This window comes from Grammomys surdaster, unplaced genomic scaffold (genome assembly GCF_004785775.1).
Source record: "Grammomys surdaster isolate TR1022 unplaced genomic scaffold, NIH_TR_1.0 125742, whole genome shotgun sequence".
Taxonomy (NCBI): domain Eukaryota; kingdom Metazoa; phylum Chordata; class Mammalia; order Rodentia; family Muridae; genus Grammomys; species Grammomys surdaster.
The window spans coordinates 514,148-535,121 of record NW_021620574.1 but is presented as its reverse complement, the minus strand read 5'-3'; the positions used below and the strand labels follow the sequence as shown (position 1 = coordinate 535,121).

General features: G+C 45.4%; 1 protein-coding gene across 1 annotated transcript in view; it reads right to left on the bottom strand.

Moving 5' to 3' along the window:
• Nucleotides 1-20,974, bottom strand: part of Lima1 (LIM domain and actin binding 1) — a 98,515-nt gene that overhangs the window by 5,704 nt on the left and 71,837 nt on the right. The window contains exons 6-9 of the mRNA XM_028788344.1: nucleotides 20,144-20,292; nucleotides 16,259-16,360; nucleotides 10,976-11,033; nucleotides 8,538-8,647 (exon numbers count right to left, since the gene is read on the bottom strand). Of these exons, the coding sequence (XP_028644177.1) occupies nucleotides 8,538-8,647; nucleotides 10,976-11,033; nucleotides 16,259-16,360; nucleotides 20,144-20,292 (419 nt within the window). The remainder of the gene's footprint in view (nucleotides 1-8,537; nucleotides 8,648-10,975; nucleotides 11,034-16,258; nucleotides 16,361-20,143; nucleotides 20,293-20,974) is intronic.

Sequence of the window (20,974 nt, the reverse complement as noted above, 5' to 3'; positions counted from 1 at the left end):
ACAGATTCTCGCCAGGCAGTGGTGTCGCGTGCCTTTAATCCCAGCACTTGGGAGGCAGAGACAGGCGGATTTCTGAGTTTGAGGCCAGCCTGCTACAGAGTGAGTTTCAGGACAGGCAGGGCTACACAGAGAAACCCTATCTCGAAAAAAACAAAAAACAAACAAACAAACAAAAAAAGATTCTCACGTAACCCAAGCTGCCCTCAGACTGATCGAGTTCCCACCAATGACCTTGACCCTCCCGACTCTGTTTCCCAAGTGCCAAGACTGTATGTAAAAATATGCCATTACATCTAAATGTGTGTGGCATATTTTAAAAACCTTTTTAAATGTTTACTACGATTTTCTTGTATTAGTGGATATATGCACACATCACTGTACACGTGTGGAGGTCACAGGATAAACTCTGGGGACTTTGGTCTCCGCTTCTGCCATATGGACTCTGGGGATCAGACTCGGGGCCTTACGCTTGGCAGTAAGTGCCTTTACCTGCTGAGTCATCTTGCCAGGCCCAAGCTAGGCATATTTTAATGCAAACCTTAACTGACACACAGAAGGAATAATTTGTAAGAGAAACAAACTACCTTATTGGGCTTCCAGAAGGAAGCGTAGCCTACTAAAGCTACATTGTTTATATATAGTGTCTGAAAACTAACACTGAAAAAAAAAAAAACAATGCCCTGGGCAATGTATCCCTTAATGACTGTGAATTTGTGAACTATTTGCAATCTGTGCACCAAGAGTTGTCACGTTGTTCAACACAATAATTCAACTTCTAAAACCAGGAGAGCTGGGGACCGAGGACGTTTCTCAGTAAGAAGAGAGCTTGCCTAGCTCATACAAAGGCCTGGGTTCACTGCTCAACAACGAATAAAACTGGGCATGGTAGTGCAGCACTTGAGTTGTGGAAACAGGTGGTGGAAACAGGAAGGTTGTAAGTTCAAGGTCATCCTTAGCTGTACTGCAAGTTTAGGGCAAATCTATGATTCATGAGACCCTAAAGTCCTCCCCTCTCTTCAATATATATGGATTTGCTACTGTAGCACTGATAAAAAGCCAGAATTCTAAAAAGATGCTGTAAGCATCTACATGATAAAAAGTGTTATGTCACTGATGGTGGTGGGGCCAGAAGTCTCTACTCCTGAGTGTGAATACCCACGACTTGCTCCAACACAGACATGTCAGCCAATAGAGGAAGACAGCAAATTAGATGGCCAGGCAACTCTCACAGGCATTTAGGTGCCCAAGTGGGGTCTAGCTGAGCTTGGGCTCTCAGCAGAAAATGTAAGAAAATGTAATAATGCAAATCAACCCCTGGGTCCAGGACCTGAATTTAGCTAAGCCTAAAAGGACCAGGTTATGGGCAAAGCAGACCCTGGATTTAAAAAAACAACAAAACAAAACAAAACAAACAAACAAACAAAAACCCCAAAAGCCTAGCTGGGTGTGGAAGCTTACACTGATCATCCCAGCACTCGGGAGGAACTTGCAAGAGAATGGCTGTAAGCTCAGAGCTATTCTGGTCTACATAGCAAGGGCCCACCAAGCCAGCCAGGCTAGAGGGAGACTATATCGAAAATAAACCCACCAACCAACCAGCCTCGAAGACAGACCCATAAAAAATGTTATACTGTTTATTCACTACAGGGACAAAATCAGTGGGGACTGTTTTCCAAGCAGATTTGGTAAGAAATGGAAGCAAAGACATGAAATGCAAGTCAAGATATATAAAGCAAAGCTTGCTAAAACAACAGGCGAATGCTCACACATTGTCTCGAAGGCCCAGGAATAAGTGAGCAGAGCGAAGTGGAATGAAGGACAACCCGCTTCATTCGGGCAGAGTCCTGAGAAGAAAAGAAGTTAAACCACCAAAGACCAGAGGCTAGCTCAGTGTACCAGTCATGAGGGAGGTACCTAAGGGTGGCCCAGGTGACAGCAGAGAGCTGTGGACGGTCACTAGGGCATTATTTAAATGACAGGTTTCTTTTCTTTTACAGACACAATTGATTTAAAGGGAGATACTGTTGCCCCATTTTAATAATGTTTTCTCTAAAAGGACTAGGTGGTTATTTTTTGCCCAGAAAGCAGGACCTCCATTAAAATGCAGATTAAAATTTGAGAATAATGGTACAGTTGGAGCTACCTGAGAGAACCTGTCTAAATCATAATTCAAATTGTGTAAGAAATGGGATAAAGGCCGGGCGGTGGTGGCGCATGCCTTTAATCCCAGCACTTGGGAGGCAGAGGCAGGCGGATTTCTGAGTTCGAGAGTTCAAGGCTAGCCTGGTCTACAGAGTGAGTTCCAGGACAGCCAGGGCTACACAGAGAAACCCTGTCTTGAAAAAAAAACCAAACCAAAAAAAAAAAAAAAAAAAGAAAAAAGAAATGGGATAAAGGTGCTTATCAGACTGAGAATCTTTTTTAGTTGCAAAAAGGGGATCCTGTATTTTTAACGGATGAAATAGAATTGGGAGAACAAGGGGAAGGGTCACTGAGAGCATGTGTGCAGACACATGTGCACACACATGTGCGTATACACATACACATGCATTCACATGCACACACATTCATACACACATACACATGCATGCAGGCAACACACACACACACACACACACACACACACACACACACACACACGAGGAAGGAACACATAGCAGCAGGGTGCAGCCCAGGGAATAGAGAGAAGAACTTGAGAGATAGCGAAGGTTTTGCTCACATTAGGAGGAAAGTAGAAGGCAGGAGCAGAGATTAGGTGCCGGGAGCAGGATGCAGAGGCTGGAAGAGACAAACAGGAACCTTCAATGAATACACAGCATTCCATATGCCCTGAAGCACTCAACTGCAGCTGAGCTCACACTCAGACTCAGATCCAAGAATAAGACCACATTCTGACTCTGCCCAGGGAGGCAAAACCCAGCCCCTCTTAGATCCACCTGAGGCATAGTCATCCTCAGGATCAAGAAGGCTTTTATGAACCTTCACCCACACGAGGAGTGTCTTTCTCATAATTGTTCAGGACTTTATTGCCTCCCACGCCTGACCCACAGCTGCTTTGTTAGGACTGTGTCACCTCCCACACCTGGCCCACTGGTGCTTTTTTCACTGAAGCCTCCCACACCCAAGTGAAAAGTCACCCCTCCTTGACATCAACTCCACAGCCTGTTGCCTCACATGACTGGCTAAGCACAGGACCTGGTGCTTCCTGCTGCTTCTATCCGAGTCTCAGGGTGTTCTTCTGCTGTTATTTAAGGCTTGTGCAGCGAGGGACCTCACACTGTCATAAAAACAACAGCAGAGGCTCCCAGCATGCTCATATGCCAAGTGGTAGCGGCTGTGTTGTGCCTTCCCTTTAATTCTCCATCCTGGGCGCTCAGCCACTTTTCTGTAATTTACCCCATGTCTATTCAGGCAACAGGAAGCATAGCTAGTGCCCAAAATGCTCCCATTATCGGAGGCCTGGAACACATCCTGCCCGTGCCTCCACGATTGGTTGACTCGTCACAGCCATGCCCAGAACTCTGTCGACATGGGACTGTTAGACACTCCTTATCTTTACAATATATTCTCTCATCTACTAAGCGAATTGTTTTATGTTTTGCTTGTTTTTTTTTCACTCCTCTTTCTCTGCCTCATTTCTCACACATAGATACTAAAGTATCACACATAGATATTAAAGTATCACACGTAGATATTAAAGTATTACATGTAGATACTAAAGTATCAGGGGTATCAGACACCTGACCAAGGTTATAAACAGTCAGGAACAGAATGACGATTAAAATCCATAATTTCTAACTCAGACCAACGGAGTATTTTCTAAACACTCCTGTGCTGTCTTTGGAGAAGATGCTAACCCAAGGCAAACACAAACACACTAGAGTCTTCTCTTGATTCCAGATTCAAATGTGGAGATATTATCTTCAGGACATTCTGGAATGAATGGGGCAATATACAAATAACTTATATTAACCTACACAGTCTTTCCCATGTGAAGAATATTACAGATCTTCCGTTGATGGGCATCTATCTGCCTTACGTTAGTTTCCAACACATCCACCTACCTTCCTTTTAACACTTTGTATTACACACGCTTTCAGTCTGATGAAGGCAGATGTGTAGGTGGTGTATCCATCAATGGGGGAAAGGGAAACAGCTGGCAGCGGACCAGAAAGCTAGGCCAGCCGACATAATGAAATCGGAAAGAATTCTACATTGAGGTCAGACCTCCATTCATCAGATGAATACTGCAAATGCTGTTCATTCTTCTGGTTTGTGCAAAACGGCTAGGTAATAAAACTGGAATTCTCTGCCACGCAGCAAATTGTTGAGGGCAGCTCTGTGTAGCCTGCAGCTTCTGAGGAAAACTCTCTGTGAAATCGTTCTCAGGACCGTTCATATCCCAAACAGACTGTCTCTAATAGACTGTCTTCATGAGAGGAGGGACAGCAGTGACAGGATCCTGGTGACCTTCGGTCGTGATTCTCCTAGCTTTGTAAAAGAACATGACACCAGGTTGGGGCAGTGGGGACCTCACTGGAAAAAGCCTGCTTATCATGCATGGGGCTCTACACCTCCAATACCATACAATAAAACCACAAAGTCTCTTATCCCTGCCCACAGAGGACAGATACGTGAAGGGGCACCTCGAAGTGTAGGCTTCTTCTTCTTTTTTTTTTTTTGGTTTTGTTTGTTTTGTTTTTGTTTTTTCGAGACAGGGTTTCTCTGTGTAGCCCTGGCTGTCCTGGAACTCACTCTGTAAACCAGGCTAGCCTCGAACTCAGAAATCCGCCTGCCTCTGCCTCCCAAGTGCTGGGATTAAAGGCGTGCGCCACCACTGCCCTGCTGAAGTGTAGGCTTCCAAACGGCATGTTGTGCTTTCTTTCCACACACATCAGCAGAACCATCTGATGAAGCTTGAGACAAACTGGTGACCCTCAGGGCTGGTCATATTCCCTTGCCTTTTCTTCTCTCCTGGGTCTTGGTCTTTCTCCCACACCCCACCATCGGTCACTGAAAACCTGGGGTGCCACTGCCTGGGGGTAAATGCCTATAATCTTAGTACTTGGGAGGCAGACACAGAAGGATTACAAGTTCAAGGCTAGTCTGAAATACACAGTGAATTGAGGCCAGACTGGGCTGAGTAGTGAAATCCTACCACAAAACAATTTTTGAAAAGTTGTTAAAAGGGGCTGGAGGGATGGCTCAGCGGTTAAGAGCACTGACTGCTCTTCCAGAGGTCCAGAGTTCAATTCCCAGCAACCACATGGTGGTTTACACAACCACATGGTGGATCCGATGTATTTTTCTGGTGTGTCTGAAGACAGCAACAGTGTACTCACATAAACAAAAGTAAATAAATCTTTAAAGAAAAAGAAAAAAGAAAAGTTGTTTAAAAATCCCCAGGGTTTAGGCTGGAGAGATGGTTCAGTCGTTAAGAGCACTGGCTGCTCTTGCAGAGAACTCGAGTTCAATTCCCAGAACAATGGTGGCTCACAGCAACGACTGTTCCACGAGATCTGATGCTTTCTTCTACCTCCACAAGGACCAAGCACATGGCAGACTCATGCAGGCAAAACACTGGAGAGCTGAGATTAAAGGAGTGTGACATCATGCCCGACAACATTTATTTTTATTTTATGTGTATGCATGTTTCATCTCCATGTATGTTATGTGTACGTCTGTGTGCCTGGTGCTCAGGGAGGGCATTGGATCCTCTGAACGAGAGTTACAGATGGTTGTGAGCCACTTTGTGGGTGCTGGGAATTGAACCAGGATCCTCTGAGAGAGCACTCGGTGCTCTAAACCACTGAGCTCACTCTCTAGCCACCTGCAAAAACCTACACTTTGAAATTATTTGAGTTTCCTGCTTAGGATGCCCTAGTTTTCAGTAACAGATAGGCACTAAGAACAGATTCCACCCCCCCCCCCAGGATGCGTGGGACTCAAAAAAATCTATTTTGAGTGAACAAATGTATTCTTTGCTACATGTAATTTCCCAAAGTAGAGAACTGACTTCTGATGCAAAGTCTAGAGCCAGGACATGAGACCAGTTACATCAGCAGCTCTTTCAGGACACATTTACTGAGGTATCTCTCTTGCTTACAGATTGCAAGGGAAGACAAACAGCCCTTAAACAAAGGGGAGATAAAATAAACTCCATGCAAGGCTCTGCATGCCTTTTGAGGCTACGGACTAACAAGGAACTGGGCAACATACTTTAGTCTTTCACACAAGCTGTAACCCCTGAGGTGTGTGTGTAAAGGCTACTGCTGATAGCCAGAGACAAAGGGGCCCACAGAGAACTGTGAACTTTCTCTGACCAACCGAGGAACACCTGTGTGATGATGCATTCTTACACAGCCCTCATTGGCTCAGGGCCTGGAGTCTGAAATCAGAATGGATTTCAACCCAGCACTGGGCCAGCATAACCAAGCCGCATTATATCTGGGCAAACAGGCAAGGCCATGTTGAGGAATAATGTTCTCAAGACCAGATGCTAGTTCTTGGATAAACCAGGGCTCAGATTCTTCAGTGACACAGAATCCATAACCGGGTCAGTCTTATTAGTCATTGTTTTATACAGATAGGGTCAGTTTCAATGCATAGTCTAGGCTAACCTAGAATTTGCTATCTCACTGCCCCACCCTTAACATGCACCATTATCCCTGGTTTTAGTGCCGTTTTCTTTTTCATTTAAGTTTGCGTGTGTGTATGTGTGTGTGGGTGCGTGCGTGTGTGTGTGGGGGGGGTGTTGAAACACAGTATAGGCATTCAAAGGACAGCTTGGAAGAGTTGGTTCTTTTCATGTGGGCTCAAACAGCTTGTCAACTGCCATCTCTGCTGAGCCATTTCACTGGCAGTGCTGGAAAATTTTATGTCAACTCAACAGGCGTTAGAGTCATCTGGGAGGAGGGAAACTCAATTAGGAAAATGCCTCCATAAGACTGGGCTGTAAACAAGCCTGCCGAGCATTTTCTTAATTAGTGATTTATTGGGGGGAGTGCAGCCCATTGTGCTGGTGGGGGTCACACCTGGGCTGGTGGTCCTGGGTTCTGTAAGAAAACAGACTGAGCAAGCCATGGGAACAAAGCAGTAAACTCTCTCATGGCCTCTGTGTCAGCTCCTGCCTCCGGGTTCCTGCCCTGCACGAGTTCCTGTCCTGATTGCTTTGGTCACGGACTATGTTCGAAGCATAAGCCAAATAAACCCCCTCGTCTCCAGCTTGCTTCAGTCATGGTGTTTCATCACAGCAATAGTAACCCTATCTAGGACACCGGTCTTCTTTCCCTGCGTCTTTCTCAGAGAGCTTGGGAATGGAATCCAGAGTCTCACATATTAAGAAAGTGCTCTACCACAGAGCCAGGGCTGGGCCCCTAGCTACCATCCCCTCTATCCTTTTTAAAAATTTTATTTTTATTATTTTAAAAAGTATACATATGCCTGTCTGTGTGGGGCATGTTTATGGAGCTGCAGATGCCCAAGGAAACCAGAGGTGTTGCATCTCCTTGGAAATGGAATTAAGGACAGCTATAGGCTGCCTAACATGGATGCTGGGAATCAAACTCAGGTCCTCTGCAAGAGTGTTACGTGCTCTTACTTGTCTCTCTAGCCAACCCCTCTGCTTTCAATCTATTTTTGATCCAGAGTCATAAGCCAAACCTTGACCTCTGGGCAGACGGTGCAGGGGAAGCAGTCCCACAGCTACCTAGCTGGGCTCAGATCTTGGACAGGTCAGATGGAACACAGGTGCAGACTCAATGCCTATGACTCTGTTCTGTCTTCTCTCCTTTGTCTGCGTTGGTGCCTGGCACAGCTTGTGCCTGCTAGCCCTGTGTTCAGACACTCGGCTGCACCCATGGCCTCAGTTCTTTCCTTCTGCACCCATTTTTTCTTCTTCTTTTCTTCAGCTTCTGTTCTTCTGTAAACCATGCTCTCCCCGTGAATTTCTGCTTCCTTTAAACATCTCATTTACTCTCTTTGCTCCCTGCCCTCCTAATCTGCCCTTTAAATGCTGGATTCCTCTGCTTCCTCTTTTTGGCCCAGACACTTACTCATGTTCTGTTTCCTTCATTCTTTTTGTGAACTGATGCATTCATCCACACACCAGTCGTGGACACAGAAGGGAAATCCTCATAGCACACATATGCATGGCCCAGGAGCAGAGCAGCCTGGACTGTCTTAAACCCAATCTCTTTCAGTCTCTCCCAAGCTGAGATCTTTAAAAACAAAACCCAGGGCTGGAGAAATGGCTCAGCAGTTAGGAGCACTGGCTGCTCTTCCAGAGATCCTGAGTTCAATTCCCAGCAACCACATGGTGGCTCACAACTGTCTGTAATGGGATCTGATGCCCTCTTCTGGTGTGTCTGAAGACAGCCACAGCACACTCACATACATAAAATAAATAAAATCCTTAAAAAAAAAAAAAAAAGATACACTTCCAGGACTCATATCAGTAACTTCAAAATAATTTTTTTTTTGCAACCTGCAATACTGAAAGCAAGACCCTAAGACTCAGAGAGCAAGTGCCACTGTACCTTCACTGTTTTGGAAGGAGAATTTTCCGGAAGACTGGAGGTTCTGGCATCAGGACTCAGCGGCTTAGGGTGTACAGGCTGCTGGGCCTCACTCTTCACCTGGGAGTTACCTGGTGAAGTCACAGAAGACAGGCATTTTAGAGTAGCTCGCGAAAGCCTCAGGAAGGGATTTCTGAAAAAGCAAAACATGGGGGCTTTCCACCAGGGAGCGGTCCTCTTAGCATCAGGAACAATACTGCTTCTTGGGCTGGAGACATGGCTCAGCGGTTAAGAGCACTGACTGAGTCCTGAGTTCTGAGGTCTGAGTAGAGGTCCTGAGTTCAATTCTCAGCAACCACATGGTGGCTCACAACCATCTGTAATGTGATCTGATGCCCTCTTCTGGTGTGTCTGAAGACAGCTACAGTGTATTCATATACATAAAATAAATAAATCTTTAAAAAAAAAACTTAAAAAAAATACTGCTTCTCTGTTGAAGAAGGTTCTAAACTGAAAGTGTCCTGGGCTCCCCCAGGACTCAGGCTGTCAGTGAGACTTTCTCACCTTGCAGCACACCTGCAGCACACAGCTGGAACCCAGACCACATTGTACAACATTCTGCTCTGAAGCCTTTGCCACTTCTGAAGGCTGTGTATAGATTTTGATATGTTCCTGGTAGTTTGCAATGCAAGTAACTTCCAGGGTGCCTCAGCCAAAGCTGGGAAAAGGAGGAAATATGTGTTGAGTCTTTGTCAGCCATTCTTTGAAAAAGTTTTTGACATACAGTGTGTGTGTGTGTGTGTACGTACATACATACATATATATCTTGTGTAGCTCTGGCTGGCCCAGAACTGACCCAGGGTATGCAGCCTATGTAGCCCTGGCTGGCCTAGAACCGAGACAATTATCAAGAAAACATTTATGTGACAGTTTCATTCTTTTATCAAAAATTGGAGAAAAAAAAAAGGCAAGCTGATCACAGTGTTGCACATCTTCAATCCCAGCACTTGGGAGGCTGGTGGATCTCTGTGAGTTCAAGGCTAGCCTGATCTACAGAGTGAGTTCCAGGACAACCAGGGCTACACAGAGAAATCCTGACTATTAGAATCGGAAGTGGTCCCAGTATCATAAGTGTGTGATGCACATCTCGCATCTGTAACTGCTACACGTAGGGGTCAGAGGGCAGGAGAGATCGGTGCCACACGTAGGGGTCAGAGGGCAGGAGAGATCGGCCTCCTCTATACAGTCAACTCCAGGCCTGGCAGTGTGTAGTGTGGCTGTGTCCAAAATCAGAGACAGTAAGAGTCAATTCAACCCCAAATCGATTATCTTTGAGAAACCAGGCTTAAAATACTCCAAAGCTGGATAGAAGTATGTGAAAATTTTGCACTTAAGCAGGAAGATCCCTAGGCCTTTAAAATGTTCTTCAAAAATTAATCAATCTCTCCTGAACACCCTCTACTAAAGTAAAATGCCAAGATTCGTTTATGTAGCTTCAGACCTGGAAGAGTTTAGCACAGACAAAGGAAGAGTTCAGTGAGAGAAATGGGGTTTTTTTTGTTTTTTTTTTTTTTTTGGTTTTTCGAGACAGGGTTTCTCTGTGTAGTCCTGGCTGTCCTGGAGCTCACTCTGTAGACCAGGCTGGCCTCGAACTCAGAAATCCACCAGCCTCTGCCTCCCAAGTGCTGGGATTAAAGGCGTGTGCCACCACTGCCTGGCATAGAGAGAAGTGTTGTTAAAAGTATTCTTTCAGTTAGGGCCAGAGCAATGGCCCAATGGTTAAGAGTGCTGGCTATTCCTCCAGTCCCAAGGGATCTGATGCCATCTTCTGGCCTTGATGGATACTACAGGCACGTGGTACACAATGTTCATGCAAAACACCCACACACAATAAATAAAAATCTCAAAAATTAAAATATTATCTTCGTCCCATGTTAACCATATTTTTTTTCTTTGCGGCCTTTCTTTCTTTCTTTTTTTTAAGGTTTATTTCAGACACACCAGAAGAGGGCATCAGATCTCATTACAGATGGTTGTGAGCTACCATGAGGTTGCTGGTATTTGAACTCAGGACCTCTGGAAGAGTAGTCAGTGCTCTAAACTGCTAAGCCACCTCTCCAGAACTCTTTGTGGCTTTTCAAGATGAGGTTTCTCTGTGAAGCCCTGGCTGTTTGGGAACTTACTCTGTAGACTGGGCTGGTCTTGAACTCACAGAGATCTGCCTGCCTCTGGGGCCCCCCCCCCCCCCCCAGTGCTGGGGTTAATGACATGTGCCACCACTGCCGGCTAACAGTATTTAACTTCTCCCTAAGCTATGAATGTGTGAAGGGTGTTCCAGCACCAGCCCTTAACACCCAGGCTCTGATGAGATTGGTTGCTGGGTTTGGTACATTCCTTCCTCCACAGACAATAGCAGTGAGAAGAAGGACCCCATCACAGAACTCAGAGCAAATGCTTACAGGTGTCATCTTCAGCAGGAACAGAGTGGGCCACAAGGCTATTCTCGGTTGCAGAAACCTGCAAGAATAAAAAAGATTAAGGAGGATTAAGAAGCGCATTAAAAATACAAGAGCAAACCGGTGCCAATGCCATAAAATCCTGCTGACTCCAGTTAGTCACTGGCAGCCCGAGGGGGAAATAACGGCCCCACAACAGCTGAGCATTTAAACAAGAGGCAGCAAATGTCTTTTATGAGGATATTAACGTGCCTCTCAATTACACAGGAACACTAGAGCAGACAGCACTCAGCTGCCAAGCCAGTATCAGCTCCCTCATAAAGAACGTTCAAGCCATATCTTAGGAAGAAAAACCCCAGAGCCAGGGAGGACAAACGCCTCACATGGCACTGAGGACACTCCGTGGTGAGGGAAAGGAACTTATGGGTTTAAACCCAGGAGTTATTCCTACTTTTATTTTCCTGTTTGAGTAACTTTTGGGGAAAGGTTGACACTTGGGAGGTGGAGGCAGGAGGATCAGGAGTTGAAGATAGACCTCTGCTATACTGTGAGTTTGAATTAGCCTCAGCTACAGTATACCCTGCCTTAGAGGGGGAGGGGGGAAAAGGAGAGAGAGAGAGAGAGGGAGAGGAAAAGGAAAAGAGAAAAACCAGGAGTGGAGAGTGGGCTCATTTGAAAGACCCAGATTTAAATCCCAGCACATAGGTAGTGTCTCACAATCATCAATCCAATACTCAAGTTTCAGGGGACCCAGCAACCTTTTATGACCACTTTAGGCATCAGGAACAAACATGGTGACACGGTGCACGGATATACATGCAGGCAAAACACTCAGACACATAAAATAATAACATATATGAATCTAAGGGAAAACAAACCAAAACACTGCCACACCTTGGCAAGGGGTTGAGGTCGGGGAAGAACAACAAAAACCAACAAAAAAATTCTAGTTTTTTAAGAAGCAGGTCCTACGTATAGGTCTATATCTCTTCCTCAGAAGCCATCAACTTTAAATAAAAGAACTGTATCTCTCTCCCTCCTTTATACAGGCCCTAGCCTTTGCTGAGGTACACCTTCTGATTCTAAGATCGTGATGCTGGATTGAATAGTTGATACTGAGAGTATATATCAAGGTGTTTAATGAGCTGAATACACTCACAATGGAGACTACGTGGTTGGGCGACCACACCTGACTGCCAGCATATTTTCCCCAGTCTCTTTTCACTCCAGGAATTCTAACTTGGCAAAGGATAAATCAGAATCATCACAGTTGAATCTGCAGAGTGTTTACTCTATGCCAAGTATTGGATTGATGACTTCACATACAGCATTTCATTTGGTGACATGAAATACACTTTCTGAAAGTTGTGCTTGGTTATAAAGAGGCCTTCGCTGCTGGCAGGCTGGCACATGCCCGTAATCTTAGCACTTAGCACCACAGAGGTAGGAGGGGCCAAAAATTCAGGGTCATCCTTGCCGACACAGCCTGTGCTAGACGATACACTGTGACCCCAAACCAAAACCAAACAAGACTCTCAACTCTTGAGAATCTGTAGATGCATCCTTCCTAGGGTGTTCTCCTCTCCCCTTTAATCTGGTCCCCTTGAACCTGTGGAGTATACTTAACACTGACATCACTGCCACCGGCAGACAGATGCCATTAACTCAGAAACTTCCAGATAGGAGTACCAGAGACCATGCTCAGATATCTCCTTAAAGGAAGAACAGCAGCTTGACAAAGGATGGTACTTCAAGAAAGTTTCCTTGGGGCTGGAGAGATGGCTCAGCAGTTAAGAGCACTCCTGCTTTTCCAGAGGACCTGGGCTCAATTCCCAGCACGTAAATACATGGCAGCTCTAGTTCCAGACGATCCAACGCAGTTTTCCTTTCTCAAAGGATAAATATCTCCTCTCTCCCTCCCTCCTTCCATCATCCTTCCTCCCCCCCGCCCCCCCCCCCCAGTCTCTGTGTGTGTGTTTGCTTTTTAAAAGAACATTTCCAGAAGCACCTTTTGCAGCTGATCAAAATCCAAACGGTGCTTAGGAATTGGTTAACAATGGTGGTGAGGTGCACACCAAGGCTCTGGAATCCTACAGACTTGGGCACAGCCAAATGTTCACAAACTCACAGGACGTGCAGGAGGAGTATCCACTCTCTGCCCCTTCCCTCCCCACCCACTCTCTGAGTTATGATTCACTGCAATACGTGCTCCTTTATGCTGTAATTAAAATGTTCTGATCTTGCAGTTCAGCCCAGAGTTCTAATTTCAAATCAAATCAGCACGAGGACAATCAGGAATTCAGCACAAAAGCAGAATTCAAACCACATGACCATGATTTTCCAGGTAAGTATTTCTTCATATATGCTCCTTAGGTAACGATGGGGGGATTTTTCAATGCTGTGATTTGTTGTTGTTGTTGTTTTAAATTTACAGACTATAAGAAAAATTCCAGACATATTTGCTTGTTATATTTGAGAAACAGCTTTCACTCGGCAGGCTTGGGGAAATACAGCTTTAGTCTCAACACTCAAGAGGCAGAGGCAGACAAATCTCTGTACGTTTCAGGCTAGCCTGGTCTACATAGCAATTCCAAGCCAGCCAGGACTACAGGGAAAAACCTTGTCTCAAAAAAAAAAAAAAAAAAAAAAAGAAAGAAAAAAGAAAAAGAAAGAAAGAAAAAGAGCCCACTTACACAGTTTATTATTTGTTTTAAAGATCTTGTTTTATTTTCTATGTGTGAGTGCTTTGCCTGCATGTATGTATATGCACTATGTACATTCAGAAAAGGGTGCTGGCTCCCCTGCAATTGGAGTTACACACAGTTGTGAGCTGCTATGTGGGTGTTAGGAATTGAACCCGGATCCTCTGAAGAACAGCCAGTACTCTTAACTACGGAAGTATCTCTCCAGCCCAGTATGACATTTATCTGAGGAGTCTACTAAGATGAAGTATGCCGTCTACATAAAGTTGTTACCTGCGGCAACTAAACCATCCATCTAATTGTGATTTGCTGAAACTCTTTCCATGGCTTCCCACCGATGTCTGGACAGCCTAGAAGGCTTTTACAGATCTTGCCCTGGCCTCTTCCTCCAACCTATGTCTTGTCCCTGCGGATTTATTTACTACGGTCACCTTGCCAAATCGATTGAACAGCAATTCCTAAGAGGTCAGCCCCGGGTCTCTGCACTCCACTATGCCTGCGTGTCTGTTCTTTTTTATTTTCCCTCTTCTCCGCGCCCTTGGCCTGTTCCTGCATATTCCTCAAGGCTTGGCTCAGACATCATCTTCCTGAAGAAGTCAGCTTAGCTAGCTCTGAACTCCATGGCCCCACCATCTCTTAGGGAACCTACCAGAATGATTCTTGATAGTTAACATGCTAGAGGGCTAGCTTGTTAGTGTTCTTGAACATGAAGGCCACATGGCTTGGGGAGTAGGGCGAAGGAGGGAGGGAGGGAGGGAGAATCTGAATGAGAATAAACGTTTGTGTGCTATTTTTCTGTTTTAAACAGGCTCTTGCTGGCCTGAGACTTTCCATGCATACCGCACTGGCCTTACACTCATGTTCCTCTGGCTTTTGCTCCCTTCCTTGCTTCTAATGTTACTGCTATCTGCTATGCCTGCCTCAGCCTTTATGGCTTTAGCCCTCCATTATGTTAATTAGTTAAATGTTATATGTGTGAGCTGAGGATATACCACAGCACACATGTGGAGGTCAGAGGACGTCTCTCAGGAGTCGGCTCTCTCCTTCCACCATGTCCACCTGGAGATTGGACTCGGGTCCTCAGCTTTGCCTGCATGTGCCTTTCTCTGGGAAACCAACTTGCTGCCCCAGCCTTTAGTTTCTACGCTTCGAATTTCTAATGCTTAACACACTACCTAGGATTCTCAGCCCTAGAGCGAGGGCTGGAGACATAACTCAGTGGTAGAACACTTGCCTAGAATGTGCACAGCCTGGGGATAATCACTATTATAGCAAAGCCAAGACCAAACAAGTAAGAGTGGTGTCATGGGCTGGAGAGATGGCTCAGTGGTAAAGAGCACTGTCTGTCCTTCCAGAGGTCCTGAGTTCAATCCCCGGCAACCACGTTGGGTTTTACAACCATCTGTAATGTGATCTGCTGCCCTCTTCTGGCCTGCAGGTGTACATGCAGATAGAGCACTCACACACATAAAATAAATACATCTTTTCTTTTAAAAAAAGGAGTGGCGTCAAAAGCTTGTAGTCTCAGTGTTTTAAGAGGCTGAGGCAGAAGGATTGCTGGAATGTACAAGTTCAAGATGAGCCTGAGCCACAGAGACCTTCATCTCAAAACAAATTTGAGACAAAACAAGCAAACAAAAGAAAATCTTTTTTAAAAAATCCTTTAAGTATATATTTAAGAAGTATACATGCCGGGCGGTGGTGGCACACGCCTTTAAGCCCAGCACTTGGGAGGCAGAGGCAGGCGGATTTCTGAGTTCGAGGGCAGCCTGGTCTACAGAGTGAGTTCCAGGACAGCCAGGGCTACACAGAGAAATCCTGTCTCAAAAAACCAAAAAAAAAAAAAAGTATACATGAGTGTTTGAAAGATAGTATCTCAGGGCTGGAGAGATGGCTCAAAGGTTTAAAGCACTTGTTGTTCTTGCAGAGGACCTGGGTTCAATTCCCAGCACCCACATGGTGGTTCACAACCATATGTGACTCCTCCTCTGACTCCGAGGGCGCCAGTCACTCACACTGCGCACATACATACACTCAGGCAAAACATTACACACGTACAATAAAGTCAATCTTAAACAAGTTTTTAAAAAAATAAAAATTATCTATCTGGGGCTGGAGAGATGGCTCAGCGGTTAACAGCACTGACTGTTCTTCCAGAGGTCCTGAGTTCAAATCCCAGCAACCACATGGTGGCTCAAAACCATCCGTAATGAGATTGGATGACCTCTTCTGGTGTGTCTGAAGACAGCTACAGTGTACTATTCATAAATAAAATAAATAAATAAATCTTTAAAAAAAAAATTATCTATCTGGTCAGATTTTTTTATAAACGACTTTAGCTTTTCCGCCTTCTGAGCATTTGCTGAACAAAATAATTTTCCAGTGAAGACTCATTACTTGGTCAGCTATAAAACTGCAATGCCTCCTAACTGAAATTATGTGACCTGCAAAAAAGACAATCTGCCCTGGCAGCTGCCACCAAATTCCCAGACACTGCAGCCTAGAGTCAGACTCCTTTCTAATTTTAAGACCTAATTTAGAACACATGCTTCCCCACCAACTGGACACTGGCGTGCCGACCTACCTTGCTCTCTTCCTGATGGATGCTGCAGGCCTCGGGACCTGGGGGCACATTCTCCTTCTGTTCCCATTTATGAATTTTATTTTCGCTGGTTTTCAGCTCACTCTACAAAATAAAAAATAACCCGTGAAACCTACTCAAAACACCTACCATCCCGGTCTCTTCACGTCCGTCCTTCAAACAAACGTGGCACGTGTAAAAAAAAAATAATAAATTCTTCCTCCTAGAACTCAGATCAAATCAATCCCGTCACAAGCAAACCCACTGACCAGTGAGATGACCAAAGCAGCCGTGTGGACGCGCACCTCTGAGTTAAATATCAGTGTGCCTGTCTCAAACTGGATGCTCATCAGAAGACAGACACGTCAACGTGGCCGCCCCCTCCCCAGCCGCCCTCCAGCACACCGCATTCTCGTGATTCTCTCTTCTAACAGCACAGCTTGTGAAAGTGCAAAGCTTGTGAGTTTCATCCAGAAAAGACCCCATTCTGGAGCAGGGAGAGGGGATGCCAAGTGCCAATAATTAAGAAAATATACTGACCATAGATATAAATGCCCGGCCTGGAAAGAAAGACAGGATGATGGATACATATGAAAACCGAAGTTATACTGAGTGACACCATAAGCAGTCTTTTTCTATGGAGCTTTCAAAAGCAAGTGTTTCACATAAAATTCATAAAAAACACAATTTGACCTGTATTTCATAAAAGAGCCTCAACATAAAACAAAACAAAACCCATGCATTTGTACTGCCGTGAGGTTCGTAATAGAATGTGAACTAATTTACTAGTTCAAAATAAAACCAACCAAGGGGGAGATACAGATGGACATTTCCTATCTTAACTATGCTTTCTTTCCTTTTTTTTTTTTTTAAAGATTTATTTATTTTATGTATGAGTACATGTTGCAGTCTTCAGACACACCAGAAGAGGGCATCAGATCCCATTACTGGTGGTTGTGAGCCACCATGTGGTTACTGGGAATTGAACTCAGGACCTCTGGAAGAGCAGTCTTAACCTCTTAACTCATAACCACTGAGCCATATCTCTAGCCCCGCCTTTCTCTCTTTCTGACAGGCTCTCACATAGTCCATGCTGGCCTTAGACTTACTATATAGTCAAGGATAACCCTGAAGTTTTGATCCCTCCCCCCTGCCTACACCCCTCAAGTGCTGGAGTGTCACCACATCCAGTTCAATGGAACCTGGGCATTAAACCCAAGGCTGCACTAGAAACCACTCCACTGACTGGGCTACATTTCCATCCCCTCTCTGTGAGTCTTTAGGTTCAGAAGGAAAGAAGTCATGTAAAGCCACGGAGCTAACCAAAGTGGGCGGAGTGAGCTTGCTACAGTCCTGTCTGATACTCCAGAGTGGACAGTCTCTGCTATGGAAGGGCGCCTATTAGGAGACAGTCACCCGAACTGCACTAACTGTCTGTCTGTCTGTCTGTCTGTCTGTCTATCTCTAAGCTCCCCTCTAAGCTGCTGCCGAGGACAGTTGTGTCCTGTGAGGAATTTGAGACATTCTTTGAGGATGAGATAAAACTGTACTTTTCACAAGAATTTCCAAAGATTTCTCAATTCTTGAAATTTCCAGAGCAGAGCGTTAACACAGAAACTCTCCCAGGAGTACTTACTTAGAGATAAGATCTCAGTGGCCTGGCTGCCCAGGAACTGACTTCAAATGGTCATCCATCCTATGCTGCTACACCCTTGAGGTTTTGTTCTGTTTTAAGGGGGAGCTAAGGACATAGCACAGCTGGTGGAGAGCTTTGCCTGACACATCTAAAGCCCTGGGTTCCATCCACAAAACCAGATGTAGTGGCACAAGCCTGTAATTCCAGCTCTTGGGAGCTGGAGGCTGGAGGATCAGGAGTTCAAAAATCAGTCTTGGCTACATAGGCAGTTTGAGGTCAGTCTGGGATACAGCAGACCATTTCAAAATGAAGAACAAAAACCTGGTCATCGGGAGGATGCTCTGTTACCGTCATGCCCCCTGCACCTTCCAGTGTGCAAAATGTAAAGCGCAAAACGCAATAAATAAATAAATAAATAAATAAATAAATAAAATAAAAACCAAGGTCGCTGAACAGGTTCTCCCACCCAAGGAGTCACCTGGGTTTTTTGTTTGCAGTAGGAAGGCACAGACAGACAGACATCTCCAGTAACAGGCAGGAAGCAAAGCTCTGCATCTTCGGATCTATGTTCTAAGGGAAGCCTAACTCCACTCATTTTCCACACTCAGGAAAACTGTGGGGCTTCACCATATCGATTCATACACATTTCCTCTTGTTAAAACGACTGTGAGAAGCCGGGCAGTGGTGGCGCACGCCTTTAATCCCAGCACTTGGGAGGCAGAGGCAGGCGGATCTCTGAGTTCGAGACCAGCCTGGTCTACAGAGTGAGTTCCGGGACAGCCAGGGCTGCATCTCGAGACCCGTCTCAGAAAGAACAACAAGAAGAATGACAGGTTTGGGGGCCGGGGTGTGACTGAGTGGAAGAGCGTTTACACATACGTGCTTTGATTCTTGGCGTTACAGGGTTGGGAGTGGGAGACATGGAATACCAAACTTTTCCTTCATCAAGCATGGCATCTTCCAGTCATTCCTAATGCCCTCTTTCTAATACACCATTCTTCCTCTGCAGGAAAGCATGGCATCATAAGGGTTCAAGATTGGCTGGACCACATATGGCGTCCTTATATTGGGAATGAAATCCTGAGCTTCAGGTAAATGCTGTACCATGGTGCCTCATTCCCAGTTCTCACAGAATCTTTAAGTGAAGTGTCAAGGATATGAAGATCCACAGAGGCAGGAAGCAGACCAGTGGTTCACTGGGTGACTGACTGATTAAGGAATTACTTTGTGGGATGTCAGAAAGGTTCTGGACTTAAGATAGCAGTCATAGTTGTACAACCTTGTGAACACACTTTTAAAAATCACCTAAGTGTGGACTTGGTCTGTGTAAGGTCTGGTTTTGTGTCAACTTGACACAAGCTGGAGTTATCACAGAGAAAGGAGCCTCCCTTGAGGAAATGCCTCCATGAGATCCAAGCTCTAAGGCATTTTCTCAATTAGTGATCAAGGGTGGGAAGGCCCATTGTGGGTGGTGGCATCCCTAGGCTGGTAGTCTTGGGTTCTATAAGAAAGCAAGCTGAGCAAGCCAGGGGAAGCAAGCCAGTAAGTGACGTCCCTCCATGGTCTCTGCATCAGCTCCTGCTTCCTGCCCTGCTTGAGTTCCAGTCCTAACTTCCTTTGGTGATGAACTGCAATGTGGAAGTGTAAGCTGAATAAACCCTTTGCTCCCCAACTTGCTTCTTGGTCGTGATGTTTATGTAGGAATAGAAACCCTGACGAAGACAGTCTGCTTTCTCTGCGGAGCCAGAGATCAGACCCAGGGCCTCAAGCAAGCTAGGCAAAGGCTCTACCACTGAGATGCATCCTCAGCCTGCCTGTGCTTTCGACAGAATGTCAATTTTATGTTCCATGAACAATATTTCAATGAAAAACTTAAAAATACTCCACATTAATGTTCAAATGTACTTACTGTGGGGTTTTTTTTATATTTCCCATGATGCTCTTGAAAAGGGAAGTGAGTTGTAGGCATAACTCACTGCTTGCTTAGCGTGTGCACAGGCCTGAGTTTAACCCTAAACATCCACTGTACGGCCAGGAAAGGTCTTGAGATCACAGCTGGTGACATCATAGAAAACGAGCAAGGTCTGAATGTGCTCACGAACCGGAGGGGCAAAACCAAGACCAGAAAATGGCGACTACGTGGGGCGGGGCTTATTAAAGGGGCGGGGTCAGAGGTCAGCCCCGCCCCCAGGCATTTTCCAGCTGCAGGCTGGAGGCTGGAGGAGTGAATAAGAACAGTGCAGGACACGTACTGTGTAGCTGGCTGGGCTGCTCTGCTTGGACACGGCCGCCTGGTACTTGGCCATGCGGTCCTTTATGGAGGTTTCAGAGAGGCGTGGCAGCTCCAGGTTCCGCTTACTCTCATTTTTCTCCGAGTTGAACGCGGAGGAAGACAAATGACCTGGAAGTGTGGAAATAACACGCTTTGTTAGAGGATAAAAGGGATTCTAAGTCCCGAGTGACTACGATCTAATGCATAGCTTTTTTTTTCTGTTAGAAGAAGGTGTACTAGCTCTCGTCTGTAGTCCCAGCACTGGGGAGACTGAGGCAGGAGTGCCACATATTCAAGGCCTACCGAGTGGGGACCCTGTTTAAAAAACAAAAACCCCAAACCAACAATCAAAAGCACACACACACATAAAAAGAAAATAGAAATGTAATTATCTTTCATAAGATAACTTTAATTCACCTTCCTAAAATTGAGGGGTGCCTTTGCCATAAATATACATGTTGTACACATACACACACACAATTTTAAAATTTTTATTCCTTATTTTTTGGTGGTGCTGAGACTCAAACTCAGGGTTTTGTGTACACTAAGCCCCCAGGCTACCCCTAAGCTACATCCCCAGCTCAGGATAAGCAATCTTGGTCAGGGATTCAATCCATCTCCTGACGTCCTCCAGTTCCAGATAACTGTGGTGTCAAAGCATCTGCAATACTCCACCTGTCACCTCAGGGAAGGTCCCCAAGGATGGATTAAAATGTGCTCCTGTCTCTAATCCTGGGACCAGAAAATCAGCAGTTCAAGGTCAACATTGGCCACATAGGATGTTCTAGGCCAGCCTGGGCTACAGATCTTG